The 20,173-nt window shown below is 38.3% G+C and overlaps 1 protein-coding gene, 2 long non-coding RNA genes and 1 pseudogene across 3 annotated transcripts; all 4 read left to right on the top strand.

Annotated features, from left to right (window-relative positions):
* The first annotated feature begins 776 nt into the window (after positions 1–776).
* Positions 777–3,431, top strand: LOC107619981 (uncharacterized). Its single transcript, XM_016322207.2, has 4 exons — positions 777–2,643; positions 2,747–2,951; positions 3,054–3,193; positions 3,277–3,431. The coding sequence occupies exons 1-4, from the start codon at positions 777–779 to the stop codon at positions 3,429–3,431; spliced, it is 2,367 nt and encodes a 788-aa protein (XP_016177693.2).
* Positions 3,432–9,456: 6,025 nt separating this feature from the next.
* On the top strand, positions 9,457–11,958 carry LOC107624879 (uncharacterized). Its single transcript, XR_015902374.1, has 4 exons — positions 9,457–9,612; positions 9,712–9,765; positions 9,854–9,991; positions 11,682–11,958. It is a non-coding gene; the product is annotated as an uncharacterized LOC107624879 (long non-coding RNA).
* Positions 11,959–12,427: 469 nt separating this feature from the next.
* Positions 12,428–13,259, top strand: LOC148578995 (uncharacterized; annotated as a pseudogene).
* Positions 13,260–17,218: 3,959 nt separating this feature from the next.
* On the top strand, positions 17,219–19,720 carry LOC148578994 (uncharacterized). Its single transcript, XR_015902345.1, has 4 exons — positions 17,219–17,374; positions 17,474–17,527; positions 17,616–17,753; positions 19,444–19,720. It is a non-coding gene; the product is annotated as an uncharacterized LOC148578994 (long non-coding RNA).
* The last annotated feature ends 453 nt before the right edge of the window (positions 19,721–20,173 follow it).

Here is a 20,173-nt window from a genome sequence, read left to right as displayed (position 1 = left end):
TCATCGCCACCGCCCTCGCCTGGAGTCTTCCCCCAGTTATTCATCTCAGTCTCACTCCACACGTGAACGGTGAACCACTGAACCCTAGCTTCGTAGCCCAGTAGCCCAGTTGCCCAGCCCAGTAGCCGTCCGTCGTCCCCGCGGTCCTCTAGTCGTCAGCGCCACCGCCACCGCTGTCGCCTGGTCCTCAGCACCGCCACTTCGTCTTCGCTGGCCTCTCGCTTCGTCAGCACCCAGGTGAGTGACTCCTCTATTTCATATTCTCTGTTTCATCTCCTCTATTTTGCTGCTTTGTATTTGTTAATTTGTTGAATGACTGAATGCTTTGTATTTGATAATTTGTTAGAATGTATGGTTCTGAATTCTGATTCAGTCAGAATGCCTAATGTTGATGTTTTTGTGTTTTGCTGCTTTGTATTTGTTAATTTGTTGAATGGCTAAATGCTTTGTATTTGTTAATTTGTTAGAATGTATGGTTCTAATTAAGTGATTCCAGAACATGGTTAATTTGTTAATTATTGTGTCTTCTTGAATACTTGAATGGCTGAATGATGTAGGCTGTAGGCAGAATTGCCTTGTGTTGAATGACTGAATGCCTGAGGCAGATATGGTCTTGTGTTGTGGTTAAGAATATGCTGTTAATTTTCATTGTGTTTGGCTCCTGCTTTAGGTTAAGAACATGGTTAGTTTTCATGCTGTTAATTTTCATTGTTAATTTTAATTGTGTTGTGGCTATTTTTAATTTCATTGTGTTGTGGGTGTTATTAATTTCAGTTATGGAAAATAGTATTAATCAAGAAGCAACTGCTGATAACAATGCTTCTGTGAATAATAACATGCCTGTCGATCCTCCTATTTCGAATGATGATGCTGCTAATCCTAATTTCCGTAGTGCTAACGATAGTCAGTCACAAGGTTCTTCTAACCTTAGGGTAAAAACAGATTTAGCTTGGAAATATGTTGCTCTACAAACGGTGAATGAAAAACCACAATATCAATGTTTATTTTGTCTACAAGTTTTCAATGGAGGTGGAATTCACAAGATGAAGAAACATCTAGCAAAGATTTCTGGAGACGTGAAAAAATGTCCTAAAGTTCCATATGATGTGGAAAAACAGATGAAAAGTTTGTTGAAAGAAATTCAGACCAACAAAAAGAAAAGAAAAGTAAATTTTGGTGAAGAGGGTGGTGATGAGGTAGAGGATGCAATTGATGAGGCAATAGCTCAAGAAGAACAGGAACAGCAGCGTACCCTGAGTCAGCAAGGAGTTGGAGGCGATCCAAAGAAAAAAGCCAAAGTCATTCCTCCTATGTTTGCACCAAGAACAACTCCAGGAGCTCAACCAAGTATTAAAAGTGTTCTGCAAAACAAAGAGGCGATACACGAGGTTGATAAATGGTTTGCTCGGTGGCTTTTGGATTGTAAAATTCCATTTAATGCTGTGATGTCGCCATATTTCCAAGATATGTTGGATGGTGTTGCTGGTATTGGACCTGGTTACAAGGGGCCTTCTTATGATAAGTTAAGGGTTCATTTGTTGGCTGATCTTAAAAGAGAAAGTCAAATGCTAGTTGATAGTTATAAGAGTGCATGGAAGGAAACTGGATGTACCCTCATGGCTGATGGTTGGACAGATCAAAGACAAATAACGTTAATCAATTTCTTTGTGTATTATTCTAAAGGTTTGTGCTTCGTGAAATCAGTAGATGCGTCCAGTATGGTAAAAAATGCTTCATACTTGTGTAATTTGTTTTCTGAGGTAATTGAATGGATTGGCCCTAATGATATTGTGCATGTTGTGACTGACAATGCGGCCAATTATGTTGCTGCTGGTAGGCTTATCAATAGAAAATATGATAATATCTATTGGTCACCATGTGCTGCTCATTGCCTTAATCTTATTTTAAAATATATAAGCAGCATGGCCCATATTTCTAACCTTGCAACACGTGCTTCAAAGATCACAGTATTTGTGTACAATCATACGGTTTTCTTATCTTGGCTAAGACAAAAACCTCGTTGGAGAGAAATTGTACGTCCTGGTGCAACCCGTTTTGCAACTGTGTTTATCACATTGAAGAGCATCTTTGACCGTAAAAAGGAGTTGCAAGCATTGGTTATAGATTCAATTTTCACTGATCACAAATTAGGAATGAGTGCTACTGGTAGAGCTGTGAGTGCTATTATTCTGGATTGCAAATTTTGGGACGATTGCTTTACTGTATGTAAACTTGTGGGCCCTCTGATTTACTTGCTGAGGGTTGTTGATGCTAATGACAAACCATCTTTGGGATATGTTTATGAAGGAATGCTAACGGCAGAAGATGCAATTAAGGAGATGTTTAGGCAATCCAAGACTGCATATCAGCCGTACACAGATATTATCAACTCAAGATGGGACAAGCATTTGAAGAAAGATCTTCATGCGGCAGCTTACTTCCTGAATCCTAAATTCTTTTTTAATGAAAATTACAAAGAAGCATCTGATGTTATGCGAGGTTTGCTTGATCTTGTTACCTTGTATTGCAAGTGTAACAATTTGGATTCAGTTCAGGCAATGAAAGAAATACATTTATATAGAGATCGGAAGGAAAGTTTTGATAGACAAGAAGCTATTCGAGTTGCATCTGAACTTAAGCCTGGTAAGAATATGGCTGAATATTTGTTTAATTAATAGTAACTTATTTTATGCTCCTATGTTCTTAATTGATATCTTCTAATATGTTATGATTTTATAATTGGTAGATGAATGGTGGAGGTTATTCGGAGGCTCTGCTCCATGTTTACAAAAGATAGCTGTTCGCATTCTTAGCCAAGCATCTGCTTCTTCTGGGTGTGAGAGAAATTGGAGTCTTTTTTACCAGATTCATACAAAAAGAAGAAATAGATTGGAGCATGATAGACTGAATGACATTATTTATGTTACTTATAATTTGTGTCTTAATTTCAGGTAATATATGTTTCATGAAATACCATATTGTTTCCTTTGTAATCTTTATCATAACAAATTTGTAAATTATTAGATCTTCATATATTGTATTTAACTTTTTAGGAAGGAAAAAAAAAAAAGAAAGCAAAAGACACAATATGATCCAATTGATTATGAAAGCATCAGTCAAGTTGACTTTTGGGTGACTGAAGAGGTTGTAGAGAAAGAACCTGATCTTCCTAGTAATGTGGATGACTTATTGCGTGAGTATAGTATATTTAGTTTCTAATGATTTATTAGAATGTTGTTAATTTATAATATAATGATAACATGTCTATTTTATTAGGTGAAATTGATGCTGATTTATATCAAAGTGGCGGTGGTAGTAGCGGTCTTTATGCTGTATCTCTTGATTCTTCTGCTCAACATAGTGGGAATGAAGGTGAAGATCATCCCACCGAAGCAGATTTGCAACAAGTTCTTGCAGATTTTGATGATTGATAAACCATGATGTTGGGATTTAATATTTAGATATGTTTTTATTACTATTTAACTTTTGAGTTTGGATTTTGATAAGATCATATGTATTTGGTTGATGATATTTTATGTAGTGTTTTAAATTTCGAAGATATTTTAAGATTTATATTAGACTATAATTATATTTTAGGATGTGTATTTAACTATTTATAATTTATTTATTATTTCTATTCTAAAACAATTTTTTTGGTTGAACCACCGGTTGGACCGGTTAGACCAATGAACCAGTAACTAGAGCGGTTTGATGACCGGTCCGGTTTTCTAAACCTTGGGAATAATGATATGTTTTCCTTTGACGTTTACCTACCTACGAAAAAAGGGGGGGGGGACAGAGAAACTTACACCATATTTTTCTCTTTATTAACTTAAACTTTAGGGTTACATAGTGTTCCTGTGTGAATCTGGACTCTCCGAGGTATAGTTCGTCCTGCTCTTGTTCAGACCGGCTTTGAAGAGGTGGCGTTGGGCACCTGCAAAGAGACTCCAACGCTCAAGTCGGTAAGAATGTGAGTAATAGGAATGATATTCAGAGTGAATAACGTACGTGTGAATTAGTGAGTCACTTATATTTATAAAGTTGTATTTGAAACGGTTATCAATATTTTCGTAACTATTTTGAAGTGTTATGGCTGATCATGCGGTAACTGTATTTTAGTGATTCGCTTGGGGTTTGTGTGGAGAGATTTGCGGAGAGATTTCTGTGCCGATTTGGCTTGGCACGTGGTTATTTGATTTTATCGGATAAGTCGGTTAGGAGAACAAAATACGTACTCCACGTACTACTAATGTAGGACGTGTTTATTTAGTTTTAAGCAGATTCCGATTTATAGGTTTATTTGAGTGAGTTATAGCCAACGGATCATAGCCCCCAAGTTTGACCTGTGAAAGTTTTCAATTAAGCAGGTTGAGCTTATGAGTTGTTGTGGTGTTATAAATCGGAATGATAAATATAGTTCAGAATAGTGATTGTAATCTTAGTTTGGAATGGTGATAGTAATAGTAGCATCCCCCAAGCTTAACTTGTTGTATGTTGAAAAGTGATAGTCATGCTTGGAATAATTTTGGTGCAAGTGAATAGTAAGGTAAAAGAAATTTAAGAATGATTAAGAATAATTATTAAATAATGGGATAAGCCCCAAGTTTAATCTAATGGCATGAAAAATAAAATATTTATTTTTTTGAAAAAAGGTTCTTGATATACATCGGCTTAATTTTGACTAATTTCAACTTATAAATGCAAATTTGTGGAGTTGTTCTGACGTATAAGTGTGTTGTTTGGATTGAATCGGACTTACAGATGAAAATATGATTGGACTTGTTCCGACATATAATTATTACTGCATGTTTGATTATAGTGAAATTGACAGAGGTAGCATGATTTACATGATATAATTGTTCTGTATACCATTTGATGCTTTGGAATAGTTTGATCAAAAAGGTATTTTTGACTTACAGAAATATTGATGAGAAAGAGGTAAACGTAGACCTGGTTTGACAAATGTCAATAAATAATTATATAAGATAGGTTAAGTGACCATTGTTGATAGGTCAAATGAATATCGTTGTTGTTGAGTTGTTTTGAAAAATTGGTGAACCGATGTAATAGACCGGTTTATAATTGGGCATAGCATATTCGGAGTTGCACAACTTATAGATCGGTTTGCTTGAAATTATTCTAACTCATAGGTGTAGGTGTTGGGTTGTTTGAAATGAGTTCGACTTGTAGATGTCGGTCTGTTTCATATTTGTTTGTGGATAGTATCTTTAGAAGATAGAGGAGTAAAAGTCATGATTTACTTGAAAACCAAATTATAACTAGTAAGGAGAGCTGAATTTGAATAATGGATTGGATATCCTTTTAGATAAGTTTCAACGGTTGACTCAATGTCAATGGATTTCTAAATTGCTTTTAGAATTTGACCATCCAAATTGTAAGTTTCTTTTGATATGAAAAGAATTGGTGATATGTAACTTGGCAACGTGCTTTATGGGGCGTATATCTTGGTCGAAGATTTGTACATGATTCTGAAGATTCGTGGCGGCATCACCATATTATCGTCTTATAATCTAGGTTGTGATATACCTGTTAGGCTATCCTTTGTATATTGATTTTAGTGTCGAATGGTTGTTGAAAAGTGCAAACTGTCCGAGTTATAATATAATCTGCATGGCGGTGCTGCAATCAACAATGAAATATAAATTGATAATATTGATAATCAACAATAAAATACATATTAATAATATTGATAATATACAACTATATATAACGTGTCTAAGGTTGTTATATGAAATAGTAAGACACATTAAGGTAAAATGGTTCAAGTAAATAGGTTAGTATATATCTTATAATAAGCCATGTCGTATTGAAGATTAAAATAAAATAATATTTAAGCGGTTATTCGCCTCTCAATTGACATTTAATTTAATTTTTGAATTTTTTTTATTGTATTGTAAATTCATGTTTTGAATTCGTCAACTATAACTAAATTCCTTTATTATTCCTTTATTATGAGAGTAAAATAATTGAAAAAAATAAAAATAAAAAAAAGCTTAAATAAAATAACATGGATTAAATACTGAGCAATCAAAAAGTTGTTTCAAAAGAAAGAAATAATAATAATAATTATAGCAATAACAATATAAACAAGAACGGAAAAAATTTGCCATAAATAAAAAATAAATATATCTCATTGTGTGAGTAAAAATTGTCACTAAAATTAAGTAATTTGCATTTATGCTACTTTATTGAAAACTAATTAAAAATTGTTATAAGAAGGAAAAGAATAAAATTTTATTCTTGATCAAATATAATGAAATTAATTTTGCTATTTGGTCAAATAGTTATATAATCTAACGAAGCCAACATTTTTTATGTAAATATGAAAATCGAAAATGTGTAGCATGTAACTAAGACCGTATATCGCCGTTAATTACATCCTATAAAAGAAGGTAACAATAAGGCAGAAAGAAAAGAGGTATATTTATAAAGTTGTATTTGAAACGGTTATCAATATTGCCATAACTATTTTGAAGTGTTATGGCTGATCATGCGGTAACTGTGTTTTAGTGATTCGCTTGGGTTTGTGTGGAGAGATTTCTGTGCCGATTTGGGTTTGCACGTGGTTATTTGATTTTATCGGATTAGTCGGTTAGGAGAGCAAAATACGTACTCTACGTACTACTAATGTAGGACGTGTTTATTTAGTTTTAGGCAGATTCCAATTTATAGGTTTATTTGAATCGAGTTATAGCTAACAGATCACATAATTTCACAATATAATATTTAAACTTTTAAGACAAAATAAAAATACTACAATTCGATTTTTACTAATTAAAAAAATAATTTTAATATAAAACAAATTAAATAGAAAGAGTAGAAAAAATGTTTTACAAATATATAAATATATTGAAAAGGGATCCGTATATTAGAGAACACTAAATATAACAATTTCTCTGTTTTATTTTTTTTCTTGAATTCATTTATTTCGTTTATTCATCAATATATATATAAAATAAAAAAAAATTTAAAAATTAATTTGTAATTAGTTAATTTTAAGATTTATAATTTAAGACACAACATTAAAAATTTATAACTTATTAGAGTCTAGAATTTAAAATTTTCTGCCTTGATTTTTTTGGATATTCTACTCTAATTTAGTTATTTTGATTCTTTTAATATGGTTTATGCTGGTTGCTTTAATTTGTTTTGTTATGCTTGTCTTGGATCTTTGGACTATTCCCTTGACTCACTTCCCTGTTTGGGATTTGGTGAATCTAAAGGTATATATATATATATATATATATATATATATATAGAGTAATTTTAAAAAATTAGCTAATTTTGAATAAAAATTAATTTTTAGTATTATTTTATATAATATTATCAATTCAACTAAGTATCTTTTAAAAGTTGTACAATATTCAGCTTTTTATTACAATAATTTAAAAAAAAAAATAAAAAAACACATCTAAAAATTCTAAATAAATTTAGTGTCTTTTTAAAATTAAATACACATTCAAAATACAAATTAAATTAAACTGAAATTTAAAATTTCAATTTCAATTTTAAATTTCTCTTTCAAATTTAATATATTTAATTATTAATATATTACAATTTAAATACACGTCCAAAAATTAAATTATTTAGAATTCAAAATTTCGAATTTAAAATTCTAAAATAAATCTTAAATCACTAGTAAAATCTTCCCTCCGTAAAGATCCAGAGCTGCAACGCCTCCCCCTCCTCTGTGGCCGCTTTCGTCTTCTCCCGCATTGCGCACTCCTCTGCGACGATCTCCTCCTTCGCCGACGCACTCTTCCCCTGCGAACACCCCCGCCTCAATCGATGGTCTCCTCCCTCGCACCACGCACAACCGCCCCCCTTCTCCCGCGCCTCCCCCTATCTCCTCCCACGTCGCACTCCTTCTATCTGCTTGCAAAATTCTAAAAAAATTTGGTTGAGTTCATTCATGAAGATATGTTATCCTTCTTTTTCCGCTTAATAAAAAATTCTATTTTTTTAAATTTATGTATTGATACGTCACCCTTATCCTCGGTTGCACAAAAAGCTCGGCACGTGAGCCAATAATCTCGGCCCCGCATCAGTCACCCGAAATACTCGGTGAGCAAATCTCTGAGGCTGGCGACACAGTAAACAAGCTCGGAACAAGAGCAGATAAGCTCAACCACACCCGTCCGAATAAAAAGACACGTGCATCATAAAGCTCGGTCCCGTATCAGCCGTCCGAAAATCTCGGCACGTGATCAGGACCGAAGCAGCATCACCCAATTAAAAATAAGAAACGTGCCTAGATAGTTTATAGCACCAAAACAGAATATCATAACTAACCTATAAACTAGGACTTATCCACTAACGGGCAAAAGCCAACTCCTATAAAACCTAGCTAATATGCTCGGCTAGGGCTCAGGTTCTATCACTCTTATTCTCTCACTCTTTCTCTCTTAACTCACTCACCGTGAATCACTACTGACTTGAGCGTCGGAGTATCTTGTGCAGGTATTCCCGCCGTTGTGTTTGACTTCCGGCCGACGTCAAGCTCTTCCTCCTCGGTGTCAACTCACTCGGAAGCGCTTAAGCTCGGCCTCCCTAGTGTTCGGACGAACCACTTGGCGCCCACCGTGGGGCCCGGAGTACATCTAACCCATTTTTCCCTTCGTCTAGTCTTCTATTTTGTTTTGCAGGATTCCCGATCCTCGGACATGGCTGACAAGGAAAATCCACAACTCTCACAGGATGACCTCCTGGCTCAGATCGCCGAGCTTCAGGCGAGGTACGGAGGATAGCCGAGCTCTCAACACAAAACAATGGAGAGAACTCCAAAGGCTCGGCTCAAAGTGCGGCGGACCCTTTAAACGTCGTCCCGCCAAAGGAGAAGTTCACCCTTGACAACCCTTTCTCCGAGGAAATCACAAACTACCAGATGCCGAAAAACTTCACGCTGCCCACCGCGCTAGAACCGTACAAGGGGTTCGGCGACCCTCGGGCCCATGTGAAGAAGTTCCAATCAATGATGTTTTTCAACGGCCCTAACAATGAGCCCGTCCTTTGCCGAGCATTCCCCACGTACCTAGATGGTGCTGCGTTGCTCTGGTTTTCTAAACTTTCTGCAGGTTCGATCTCATCCTTTGAAGACCTCGCCAGATCATTCATTGATTATTTTGCTGCATCAAGAATCTACGTTCATGGCTCGGACTACCTCGGCACTATCTGTAAACCCCGCAAAAAAAAAATCGGTAAATTATTAGTTAATAAATTGAATTTTAATTAGGAAAGCTAAAAATACAAAACTAATATCAAAATAGGATAGAGCTCGTCGAAACAAAAATTTTGATACCAATTTCGAAAATTTGGCCCAAAAACAGACCTGAAAGGCCAAACCGGTTGAACCGGGGCCCAAACCGGGCCCGTGGGTTCAACCGGACCCAAACACTTAAATGAGGCAGCAGCTCTTTTCTTCCTCATAAGCTGCTGCGACGCCATTACAGCAAGGGAGGGAGAGGAGATTCACAAACCCTCACCATTCCTTCCAACTACCATAACTTCCTCATCCGGGCTCCGATCGCCGCACCGTTTGCGGCCACGCGTCGGGCTCGTCGAGCTCTTCAATTCTATCCAAACAAAACAGTAAGTGAATCGGTTTTTCCTAGCCCCATTTCTGCTGGTATATGAATTTCGAGTTTAAGATTTGAGAAACTCAATTCCTTTATGATTTTTATGTTTTAGGGGTCCACTAGACTTGATTTCTTGTGGGTATTGCCCAAGGATCAGTGGGTAAAGGTAAGAGATCTCAAACCCTAATAAAATTTCTGAATTTAGGAATTTGGGTATTGAGTTGTTATGTTTGGATGTGTTAATTGTGGTTTAGGTAGTGTGTATGTGAATGTTGATGCTTGTTGGAGGCTTGTTGGTGATCAAGCTTGGTTTGGGGCTGTTTGTTTGAGTTTGGAGGGGCTGTAATTTTGAGTTGTGAGGCTGCCTTGGGTGAACTAAGTGATCGGCCAAGGTATGGTTTAAGTTTCGCACGTTTAATATTTACGGTGTTGTGAAAACTTAGGTTAGAGGAACCATAGGATAAGTTGAACTGTTAATTGCATTTAATGAGTAGTTTGTAATGTTGTTGGAGTAAATTGTTGATGAACATAGATTGGAATTTTGAGGTATTGATGTTATTAATTTCATGCTTTTGGACTTGCTTATAATGGGTTATATTGAAGTTGATATTGATGAATTATGGTTGGTGATTGTTAATAAATGGTTGTTATGTCAAGTTGATGGATTAACATGTATGAAGAATTGACTTATGTTAATGGCATTTAATTAGTATATGTTGATAGAAGGTTGATAAATATATGATGAGAATTGGTATAGGTGAAGAATTGATGTGAACAAAGGAAAAGTTATTGATGTATGAGGTAAAAGTGGATAATTTTGATGTTCTAGGTTGGTTGAGTTGATTAAAGCTTATATTGGTAATGGTTGTTGATGAATTGAGTTGATATGGTTTTACAATGCAAGTTTTAAATGGTAAGAAACTTAAGTTGGAGAAAAAGAGGTTTTGTTGAAAGTGGTTAAAACCAAATTTTGATGAACTTTAGACATCCATAATATTCTCCTCAAATTTTGGATTGGGTTGTGGTTTGTTGCAAATAAAAGATAGTTTCAAGAGCTTTTGATTGATATCAACTTTGTGGAAAACGGAATTTTGTGGAGAAAGTTATGGACGTTGCAAGTTTAGTGTTTAAATCTGAGTTCAGGGTGACCAAACCGGTTTTGAATGTTTTTAAACAAATTTTCCACTTCTAAACCTCCATTTTCTTCCTTTTAAGGCTTAAAGCATGGTTCTAGGTCCAGTAGGTAAAAGAAGCTAGGAAAATAAGATAACTTGAAGGTGAAGAAAGTTGTAAATAGTGGCTTTTATGAAGAAAATAAGGATGTTAATGAAGTTTAATGTTAAGGTTTGATACTTGATGATGTATTGATGATAATTGCCATGGCTTATGAATAATGATATCTGAGATACGAGTTTCCCTGGGTAAGAACTGTGGCTCGCCACCACGTGTTCCAGGTTGAATCTCGATACTCTGTTGACCCTACGTCGTAAGGGTGACCGGGCACGTATAAATTCCCGGGTATGGATAGCCCCCATTGAGTGATTATATGATGATTGAATGTGAACTCTATGCATAGACTCTTGGGGATGCGCGACGGGGGACAGTCTAAGGTTTTCGGACTTGTCGGGTTGGCTGGATAACCGACAGATGGGCCCCATCAGCCATAGGACAGACATGCATCATATGCATTTGTTTGTATTAATTGCTATGCATTTCCTGGGTATGCCTAATTGATATATATTACCTGCTATTTGTTATACTTGCTATTTGTACTATTTGATCATTACTTGTGCGTGAACTTGTTTGGTTGCTTGTTTCTGTTGCATTCTGAATGATGAAAGGATGGAGGAAACGGAGGAAATGGTTTGGTGTTAGGTTAAGCTTGAACTTGAGTAAGTTAGGCAGATTTAGAATACCTACCCCTGTTTATGGCTTCTGTTTAGTACTTAAGTTGGATAATTGAATAACGGAGTTCTAGGATTGCCTATGGCATTCTCAGGACCGTATTTTCTTATACGCGTGGCACTTTTACCATGCTGAGAACCTCCGGTTCTCATTCCATATTGTATTGTTGTTTTTCAGATGCAGGTCGAGAGGCTCCTCGCTAAGCGTCTGGATTCTGGAAAGCGAAGTAGTCCTTGGGTGTATTTTGGTTTCTATTTGTATATATGTATATATATGTGTAGCTTACTCTCCAAGTAACTTATGTATGCTGCTTCTCTTAGAGGTTGAGGGAGAGATAGGAGTTTACTTTGGTATTTTGGTATATTTTGGGGACACTTATGTATGTTTATATGTATATATGTATCCTCCGGCCAGCCTTAGCTTCGCAGGCTGAGTCAGAGGCTAGTTATGTTGTTCTTTGGCTTTTCTTTATCCCTTCGTTTATTGTTTTATCATGTTCCTATTAGGTTTCTTAGCACGCAAGTAATCCTATTCCTTGAGCGTTGCGCTTTTTATTTTGCGATTTTTGTTTACCCGCTCTGTTCAAGGCTCCTAGTATATTATTTCTTTCAGTATTATATGTATATCCTTACTATTAAAGGTCTGTAATACCACACTACCTCTGTTCTATGACTTAAGCATAAAACACTGTGTAGTAGGGTGTTACATTATGGTATCAGAGCAGTTCGTTCCTATAGAGCCTGAGGACGGACTGATTGTACTTTTGTGCATTCTCTGTGTATGTGTTTATGTGCTATTAGGATATCTAATTGATATATGTGGCATAAACGTTCATGATCATGCATTTGGGACTTAAAGCACTGAACTTGAGATATTGAGACTGATCAACTTGATATCACTTGTTTGGTGTGTATAGGGACCAGATGTCTACTCGCGGACGCGGACGCGGGCGAGGTAGAGGCCGAATAGGCAATGCTATACCTGAAACATCAGGAAATACTCCTAACCCTATAGACTTCATGGCTGCATTAGGCAATATGGCAGCAGCAATGCAAGCAACAGCTGAAGCCCTGGGAAATCAAATTAATACTGGAAATAATGGCAATAATGGTGAGAATGGTCCTATGTCACTACATTCCTTCCTGAAGGTTCACCCTCCAACTTTCAGAGGGACCTCGAATCCTACCGATGCCGATAACTGGATACAGGCCATTGAGCGGGCGTTACAGGCTCAGCAGGTTCCTGATGAGCAGTGGGTTGAGTTTGGGACCTATCAGTTGCATGGTGAAGCTCAGCACTGGTGGCAGGGCATGAGGCGCATTCTGCAACCTGATGGGATTGTGATATCTTGGGAGTTGTTCCGAGATGAATTCTATAAAAAATATTTCCCTACTTCAGTTAGAAATGCCAGAGAACTCGAACTGCTTCAGCTTAAACAGGGACAGATGACCATCACTGAGTATACCAGTAAGTTTGAGGAATTGTGCCGCTTCTCACGCATCTGTCAGGGTGCTCCTGAGGACTTTGCTGAGTGGAAATGCATAAAGTATGAAGGAGGCCTTAGGAGTGACATTCAGAGCTTTGTGGCGCCTATGCAGATTCGGGTGTTTTCTGAGTTGGTAAATAGGAGCAGGGTGGCAGAGGATTGTGTTAGAAGGGCTGCAGCAGAAAAAGGGGGTCTGAGGATGCCATTCCAGAGGACCACAGGGAGAAATTTTGCACCCAGAGGCAGACAGTTCAAGCGTGGTAGCTTTGTTCCTCAGAATAATCAGGGGCAAGGCAACTCTAGGAGGCCTAATACCAATGCTAATCAGGGAAGGAGACAGGGTAAGCAGCCACAGCAGGATATGAGTTGCCACAGATGTGGAAAGTATCATTCAGGACAATGTAGGTTTGGGACTGGAGTCTGTTACTCCTGTGGGCAGCCGGGACACTTGGCTAGTAGTTGCCCCGAGAAGAAGAGATATGAGATAGGCAGGGTGCAGCAACCAGGAAGGGTATACACTACTTTTTCTATAGGCGCTGAGGGGTCAGAGGCATTGATCCGAGGTAAATGTGAGATGGCGGGTAAAACTTTGAATGCTTTGTTTGATTCTGGAGCTTCACATACTTTTATTACATATGAGAAGGCTGATGAGCTAGGATTGAAAGTAGTAGTACTGGGGTATGATTTAAAGGTATACAATGCTACCCATGAGGCTATGGTGACTAGGTTAGGGTGCCCCCAAGTTCCTTTTCGAGTACAAGGGCGTGATTTCGTGCATAACTTAATTTGTTTGCCGATGACTGGTCTTGATCTCATTCTGGGATTGGACTGGTTATCCAAGAACCGAGTTCTATTAGATTGCTCGGCGAAAACAGTGTATTTCATGCCTGAAGACACTGAAGGGCCGGTTGTAGTGAATAATTACTACTTGAATTCCATGATGGTGAACTGTTCTGGGGCTGAATGTCAGGGGATATTGTTGCTAGCTGCGGGTGTTTCGGGTGATGATCAAGATTTGGAACAAATCCCAGTTGTGTGTGAGTTTTCGGAGGTGTTCCCTGATGATATTGATGAATTTCCACCGAAACGGGAAGTTGAGTTTGCTATTGATTTAGTACCTGGGGCCGGACCAATCTCGAGTGCTCCTTACAGGATGTCGCCTTTAGAAATGGCCGAATTGAAGTCTCAACTGGAGGATCTGTTGGGTAAAAATTTTATCCGACCAAGTGTATCCCCGTGGGGTGCACCAGTATTACTGGTGAAAAAGAAAGATGGAAGCATGCGCTTATGTGTTGACTATAGGCAGCTAAATAAAGTTACAGTGAAGAATAAATATCCGTTGCCAAGGATTGATGACTTGATGGACCAATTACAGGGAGCCAGCGTGTTCTCTAAAATTGATCTACGATCCGGATACCACCAGATAAGGGTCAGAGATGAGGACATTCCCAAAACTGCCTTCAGAACGCGCTATGGTCACTATGAATATACCGTTATGTCTTTCGGACTAACTAACGCTCCGGCGATATTCATGGATTACATGAACAGAATTTTCCATCCATATCTGGATAAGTTTGTTGTTGTGTTTATTGACGACATTCTTATCTATTCTAAGACTGAGGATGAGCATGTTGAACACTTGCGAACAGTGCTACAAATTCTGAAGGATAGGAAGTTTTATGCCAAGCTATCCAAGTGTGAGTTCTGGAAGTCTGAGGTGAAATTTCTTGGTCATGTGGTAAGTAAACAAGGAATAGCAGTGGATCCCGCTAAGGTTGAGGCGGTGATGAATTGGGAGCGGCCAACTTCGGTGACGGAAATCAGGAGTTTCTTAGGCTTGGCGGGTTATTATCGAAGGTTCATCAAAGGATTTTCACAGCTCGCTTTACCTTTAACGAAGCTGACCAGGAAGGATGTTCCTTTCGTGTGGACTCCCGAGTGTGAGGAGAGTTTCCTTGCCTTAAAGCAGATATTGACTACCGCCCCTGTATTAGTGTTGCCTGAGCCGAGAGAACCATTCGAGGTGTACTGTGATGCGTCCTTGAAAGGTTTAGGATGCGTGTTGATGCAGCATCATAAGGTTGTAGCTTATGCTTCACGTCAGTTAAGACCTCATGAAAGAAACTATCCGACTCATGATTTGGAACTTGCAGCCGTTGTCTTTGCCTTGAAGATTTGGAGGCATTATCTCTATGGAGTGAAATTTCAAGTCTTCTCGGACCATAAGAGTCTGAAGTACCTGTTTGAACAAAAAGAATTGAATATGCGTCAGAGGAGGTGGATGGAACTTCTGAAAGATTATGACTTCGAGCTAAACTATCATCCGGGAAAGGCGAATGTAGTGGCGGATGCCTTGAGTAGGAAATCTCTATGTGCTGCTTGGATGATGCTAAGAGAGGAAGAGTTGTTGAGAGCCTTCCAAGGATTGAAACTGGGAATCAGAGAGGAGTTTGGGACTTTATGCCTAAGCCAATTACAGATCTCAAGCGACTTCAAGGCTGAACTGATAAAGGCACATCAGAATGACCAAGAATTGTATAAGATTTTGCCGGCGATTGAGAAAGGCAAGCAATGGAGAGTGTCAGAAGATAGAGATGGGTTGTGGAGGTTCAAGGGCCGGATAATTGTGCCAGATGTCGGGGATTTGCGACATAACATATTGGAGGAAGCTCATAAGAGCGGGTTCTCCATTCATCCTGGAAGCACTAAGATGTACCAAGACTTAAAGACGATGTTCTGGTGGCCAGGAATGAAAAATGATGTGGCGTTACATGTTTCTAAATGCCTAACTTGTCAGAAAGTTAAGATTGAACACCAAAAGCCAGCAGGAACCCTTCAACCTTTGGAGATTCCACAGTGGAAATGGGAAAGCATTGCTATGGATTTTGTATTGGGCTTACCAAGAACTCGGACAGGTTGTGATGCCATTTGGGTAGTCATAGACCGACTAACCAAGTCAGCTCATTTTCTGCCTATTCGGATAAGCTGCACTATGGAGGAGTTGGCGCGCTTATACATAAAGGAGATTGTGAGGTTACATGGCGTACCTTCCACCATTGTATCGGATAGAGATCCTCGCTTTACATCACGGTTCTGGGGTGCTTTTCAGCGAGCTTTTGGCACTCAATTAAGCCTAAGCACTGCCTATCATCCTCAGACGGATGGCCAATCAGAAAGAACAATACAAACCTTGGAAGACATGTTAAGAGCTTGTGTTTTGGATCAACCGGCGAGCTGGGATCGATATATGCCTCTGGTAGAATTTGCTTATAACAATAGCTATCATGCAAGTATTGGAATGGCTCCATATGAGGCTTTGTATGGAAGAAAATGCCAGTCTCCATTATGTTGGTACGAAGCAGGAGAAAAGAGCTTGATAGGACCTGAAATGGTAAGTGAAACCACTGAGCAAATAAAGAGAATCCGGAGTCGAATGCTTGAAGCTCAAAGCCGTCAGAAGAGCTATGCAGACCGAAGACGGAAGCCTCTAGAATTTGAGGAAGGAGAGCACGTCTTCTTAAAGGTTACTCCAACCACTGGAATAGGGAGATCCATCAAAACCAAGAAGTTAAATCCCCGTTACATTGGGCCGTTTGAAATCCTGAAGAGAATTGGACCAGTGGCGTATAGGATCGCGTTACCACCACATCTTTCGAACCTGCATGATGTGTTTCATGTATCACAGCTTCGTAAATACACTTTTGATCCTAGTCATGTCCTAGAACCGGAATCAGTCCAAGTGAGAGAAGACCTGACGCTCCCAGTAACTCCGGTTAGGATTGACGATACAAGCATCAAGCGTTTACGCGGTAAGGAAGTTTCTTTGGTGAAAGTAGCTTGGAGTCGGGTTGGTGTTGAAGAACATACCTGGGAGCTTGAATCAGAGATGCGAAAGGACTACCCACACCTCTTTTTAGGTAACTAACTTTGAATTTTGAGGACAAAATTCCTAATTAGGTGGGTAGGATGTAAACCCCGCAAAAAAAAAAATCGGTAAATTATTAGTTAATAAATTGAATTTTAATTAGGAAAGCTAAAAATACAAAACTAATATCAAAATAGGATAGAGCTCGTCGAAACAAAAATTTTGATACCAATTTCGAAAATTTGGCCCAAAAACAGACCTGAAAGGCCAAACCGGTTGAACCGGGGCCCAAACCGGGCCCGTGGGTTCAACCGGACCCAAACACTTAAATGAGGCAGCAGCTCTTTTCTTCCTCATAAGCTGCTGCGACGCCATTACAGCAAGGGAGGGAGAGGAGATTCACAAACCCTCACCATTCCTTCCAACTACCATAACTTCCTCATCCGGGCTCCGATCGCCGCACCGTTTGCGGCCACGCGTCGGGCTCGTCGAGCTCTTCAATTCTATCCAAACAAAACAGTAAGTGAATCGGTTTTTCCTAGCCCCATTTCTGCTGGTATATGAATTTCGAGTTTAAGATTTGAGAAACTCAATTCCTTTATGATTTTTATGTTTTAGGGGTCCACTAGACTTGATTTCTTGTGGGTATTGCCCAAGGATCAGTGGGTAAAGGTAAGAGATCTCAAACCCTAATAAAATTTCTGAATTTAGGAATTTGGGTATTGAGTTGTTATGTTTGGATGTGTTAATTGTGGTTTAGGTAGTGTGTATGTGAATGTTGATGCTTGTTGGAGGCTTGTTGGTGATCAAGCTTGGTTTGGGGCTGTTTGTTTGAGTTTGGAGGGGCTGTAATTTTGAGTTGTGAGGCTGCCTTGGGTGAACTAAGTGATCGGCCAAGGTATGGTTTAAGTTTCGCACGTTTAATATTTACGGTGTTGTGAAAACTTAGGTTAGAGGAACCATAGGATAAGTTGAACTGTTAATTGCATTTAATGAGTAGTTTGTAATGTTGTTGGAGTAAATTGTTGATGAACATAGATTGGAATTTTGAGGTATTGATGTTATTAATTTCATGCTTTTGGACTTGCTTATAATGGGTTATATTGAAGTTGATATTGATGAATTATGGTTGGTGATTGTTAATAAATGGTTGTTATGTCAAGTTGATGGATTAACATGTATGAAGAATTGACTTATGTTAATGGCATTTAATTAGTATATGTTGATAGAAGGTTGATAAATATATGATGAGAATTGGTATAGGTGAAGAATTGATGTGAACAAAGGAAAAGTTATTGATGTATGAGGTAAAAGTGGATAATTTTGATGTTCTAGGTTGGTTGAGTTGATTAAAGCTTATATTGGTAATGGTTGTTGATGAATTGAGTTGATATGGTTTTACAATGCAAGTTTTAAATGGTAAGAAACTTAAGTTGGAGAAAAAGAGGTTTTGTTGAAAGTGGTTAAAACCAAATTTTGATGAACTTTAGACATCCATAATATTCTCCTCAAATTTTGGATTGGGTTGTGGTTTGTTGCAAATAAAAGATAGTTTCAAGAGCTTTTGATTGATATCAACTTTGTGGAAAACGGAATTTTGTGGAGAAAGTTATGGACGTTGCAAGTTTAGTGTTTAAATCTGAGTTCAGGGTGACCAAACCGGTTTTGAATGTTTTTAAACAAATTTTCCACTTCTAAACCTCCATTTTCTTCCTTTTAAGGCTTAAAGCATGGTTCTAGGTCCAGTAGGTAAAAGAAGCTAGGAAAATAAGATAACTTGAAGGTGAAGAAAGTTGTAAATAGTGGCTTTTATGAAGAAAATAAGGATGTTAATGAAGTTTAATGTTAAGGTTTGATACTTGATGATGTATTGATGATAATTGCCATGGCTTATGAATAATGATATCTGAGATACGAGTTTCCCTGGGTAAGAACTGTGGCTCGCCACCACGTGTTCCAGGTTGAATCTCGATACTCTGTTGACCCTACGTCGTAAGGGTGACCGGGCACGTATAAATTCCCGGGTATGGATAGCCCCCATTGAGTGATTATATGATGATTGAATGTGAACTCTATGCATAGACTCTTGGGGATGCGCGACGGGGGACAGTCTAAGGTTTTCGGACTTGTCGGGTTGGCTGGATAACCGACAGATGGGCCCCATCAGCCATAGGACAGACATGCATCATATGCATTTGTTTGTATTAATTGCTATGCATTTCCTGGGTATGCCTAATTGATATATATTACCTGCTATTTGTTATACTTGCTATTTGTACTATTTGATCATTACTTGTGCGTGAACTTGTTTGGTTGCTTGTTTCTGTTGCATTCTGAATGATGAAAGGATGGAGGAAACGGAGGAAATGGTTTGGTGTTAGGTTAAGCTTGAACTTGAGTAAGTTAGGCAGATTTAGAATACCTACCCCTGTTTATGGCTTCTGTTTAGTACTTAAGTTGGATAATTGAATAACGGAGTTCTAGGATTGCCTATGGCATTCTCAGGACCGTATTTTCTTATACGCGTGGCACTTTTACCATGCTGAGAACCTCCGGTTCTCATTCCATATTGTATTGTTGTTTTTCAGATGCAGGTCGAGAGGCTCCTCGCTAAGCGTCTGGATTCTGGAAAGCGAAGTAGTCCTTGGGTGTATTTTGGTTTCTATTTGTATATATGTATATATATGTGTAGCTTACTCTCCAAGTAACTTATGTATGCTGCTTCTCTTAGAGGTTGAGGGAGAGATAGGAGTTTACTTTGGTATTTTGGTATATTTTGGGGACACTTATGTATGTTTATATGTATATATGTATCCTCCGGCCAGCCTTAGCTTCGCAGGCTGAGTCAGAGGCTAGTTATGTTGTTCTTTGGCTTTTCTTTATCCCTTCGTTTATTGTTTTATCATGTTCCTATTAGGTTTCTTAGCACGCAAGTAATCCTATTCCTTGAGCGTTGCGCTTTTTATTTTGCGATTTTTGTTTACCCGCTCTGTTCAAGGCTCCTAGTATATTATTTCTTTCAGTATTATATGTATATCCTTACTATTAAAGGTTTGTAATACCACACTACCTCTGTTCTATGACTTAAGCATAAAACACTGTGTAGTAGGGTGTTACACTATCAAACAAGGTCAGCACGAGAGCCTAAAAGACTACATGACCAGATTCGCTGACGCCACTATGGAAATCCAAGACTTGGACCCGGCCGTTCACCTGCACGCTCTCAAGGCCGGCCTCAGGCCTGGCAAATTTCGGGAGACCATTGCCATAACAAAGCCGAAGACGCTAGAGGAATTCCGAGAAAGGGCGGCAGGTCAA

This window comes from Arachis ipaensis, chromosome B10 (genome assembly GCF_059453495.1).
Source record: "Arachis ipaensis isolate K30076 ecotype BB chromosome B10, ASM5945349v1, whole genome shotgun sequence".
In the NCBI taxonomy this organism is placed as follows: Eukaryota; Viridiplantae; Streptophyta; class Magnoliopsida; order Fabales; family Fabaceae; genus Arachis; species Arachis ipaensis.
Note: the sequence above shows the minus strand (reverse complement) of the source record. Positions and strands in the feature narration are given on the sequence as shown.

Coding starts and splice junctions, on each gene's coding strand:
- LOC107619981 (XM_016322207.2), top strand. CDS start 777: ATGGAAAATAGTATTAATCAAGAAGCAACTGCTGATAACAATGCTTCT. Junction 2,644..2,746: donor TGCATCTGAACTTAAGCCTG/GTAAGAATATGG, acceptor TATAATTGGTAG/ATGAATGGTGGAGGTTATTC. Junction 2,952..3,053: donor AATTTGTGTCTTAATTTCAG/GTAATATATGTT, acceptor TTAACTTTTTAG/GAAGGAAAAAAAAAAAAGAA.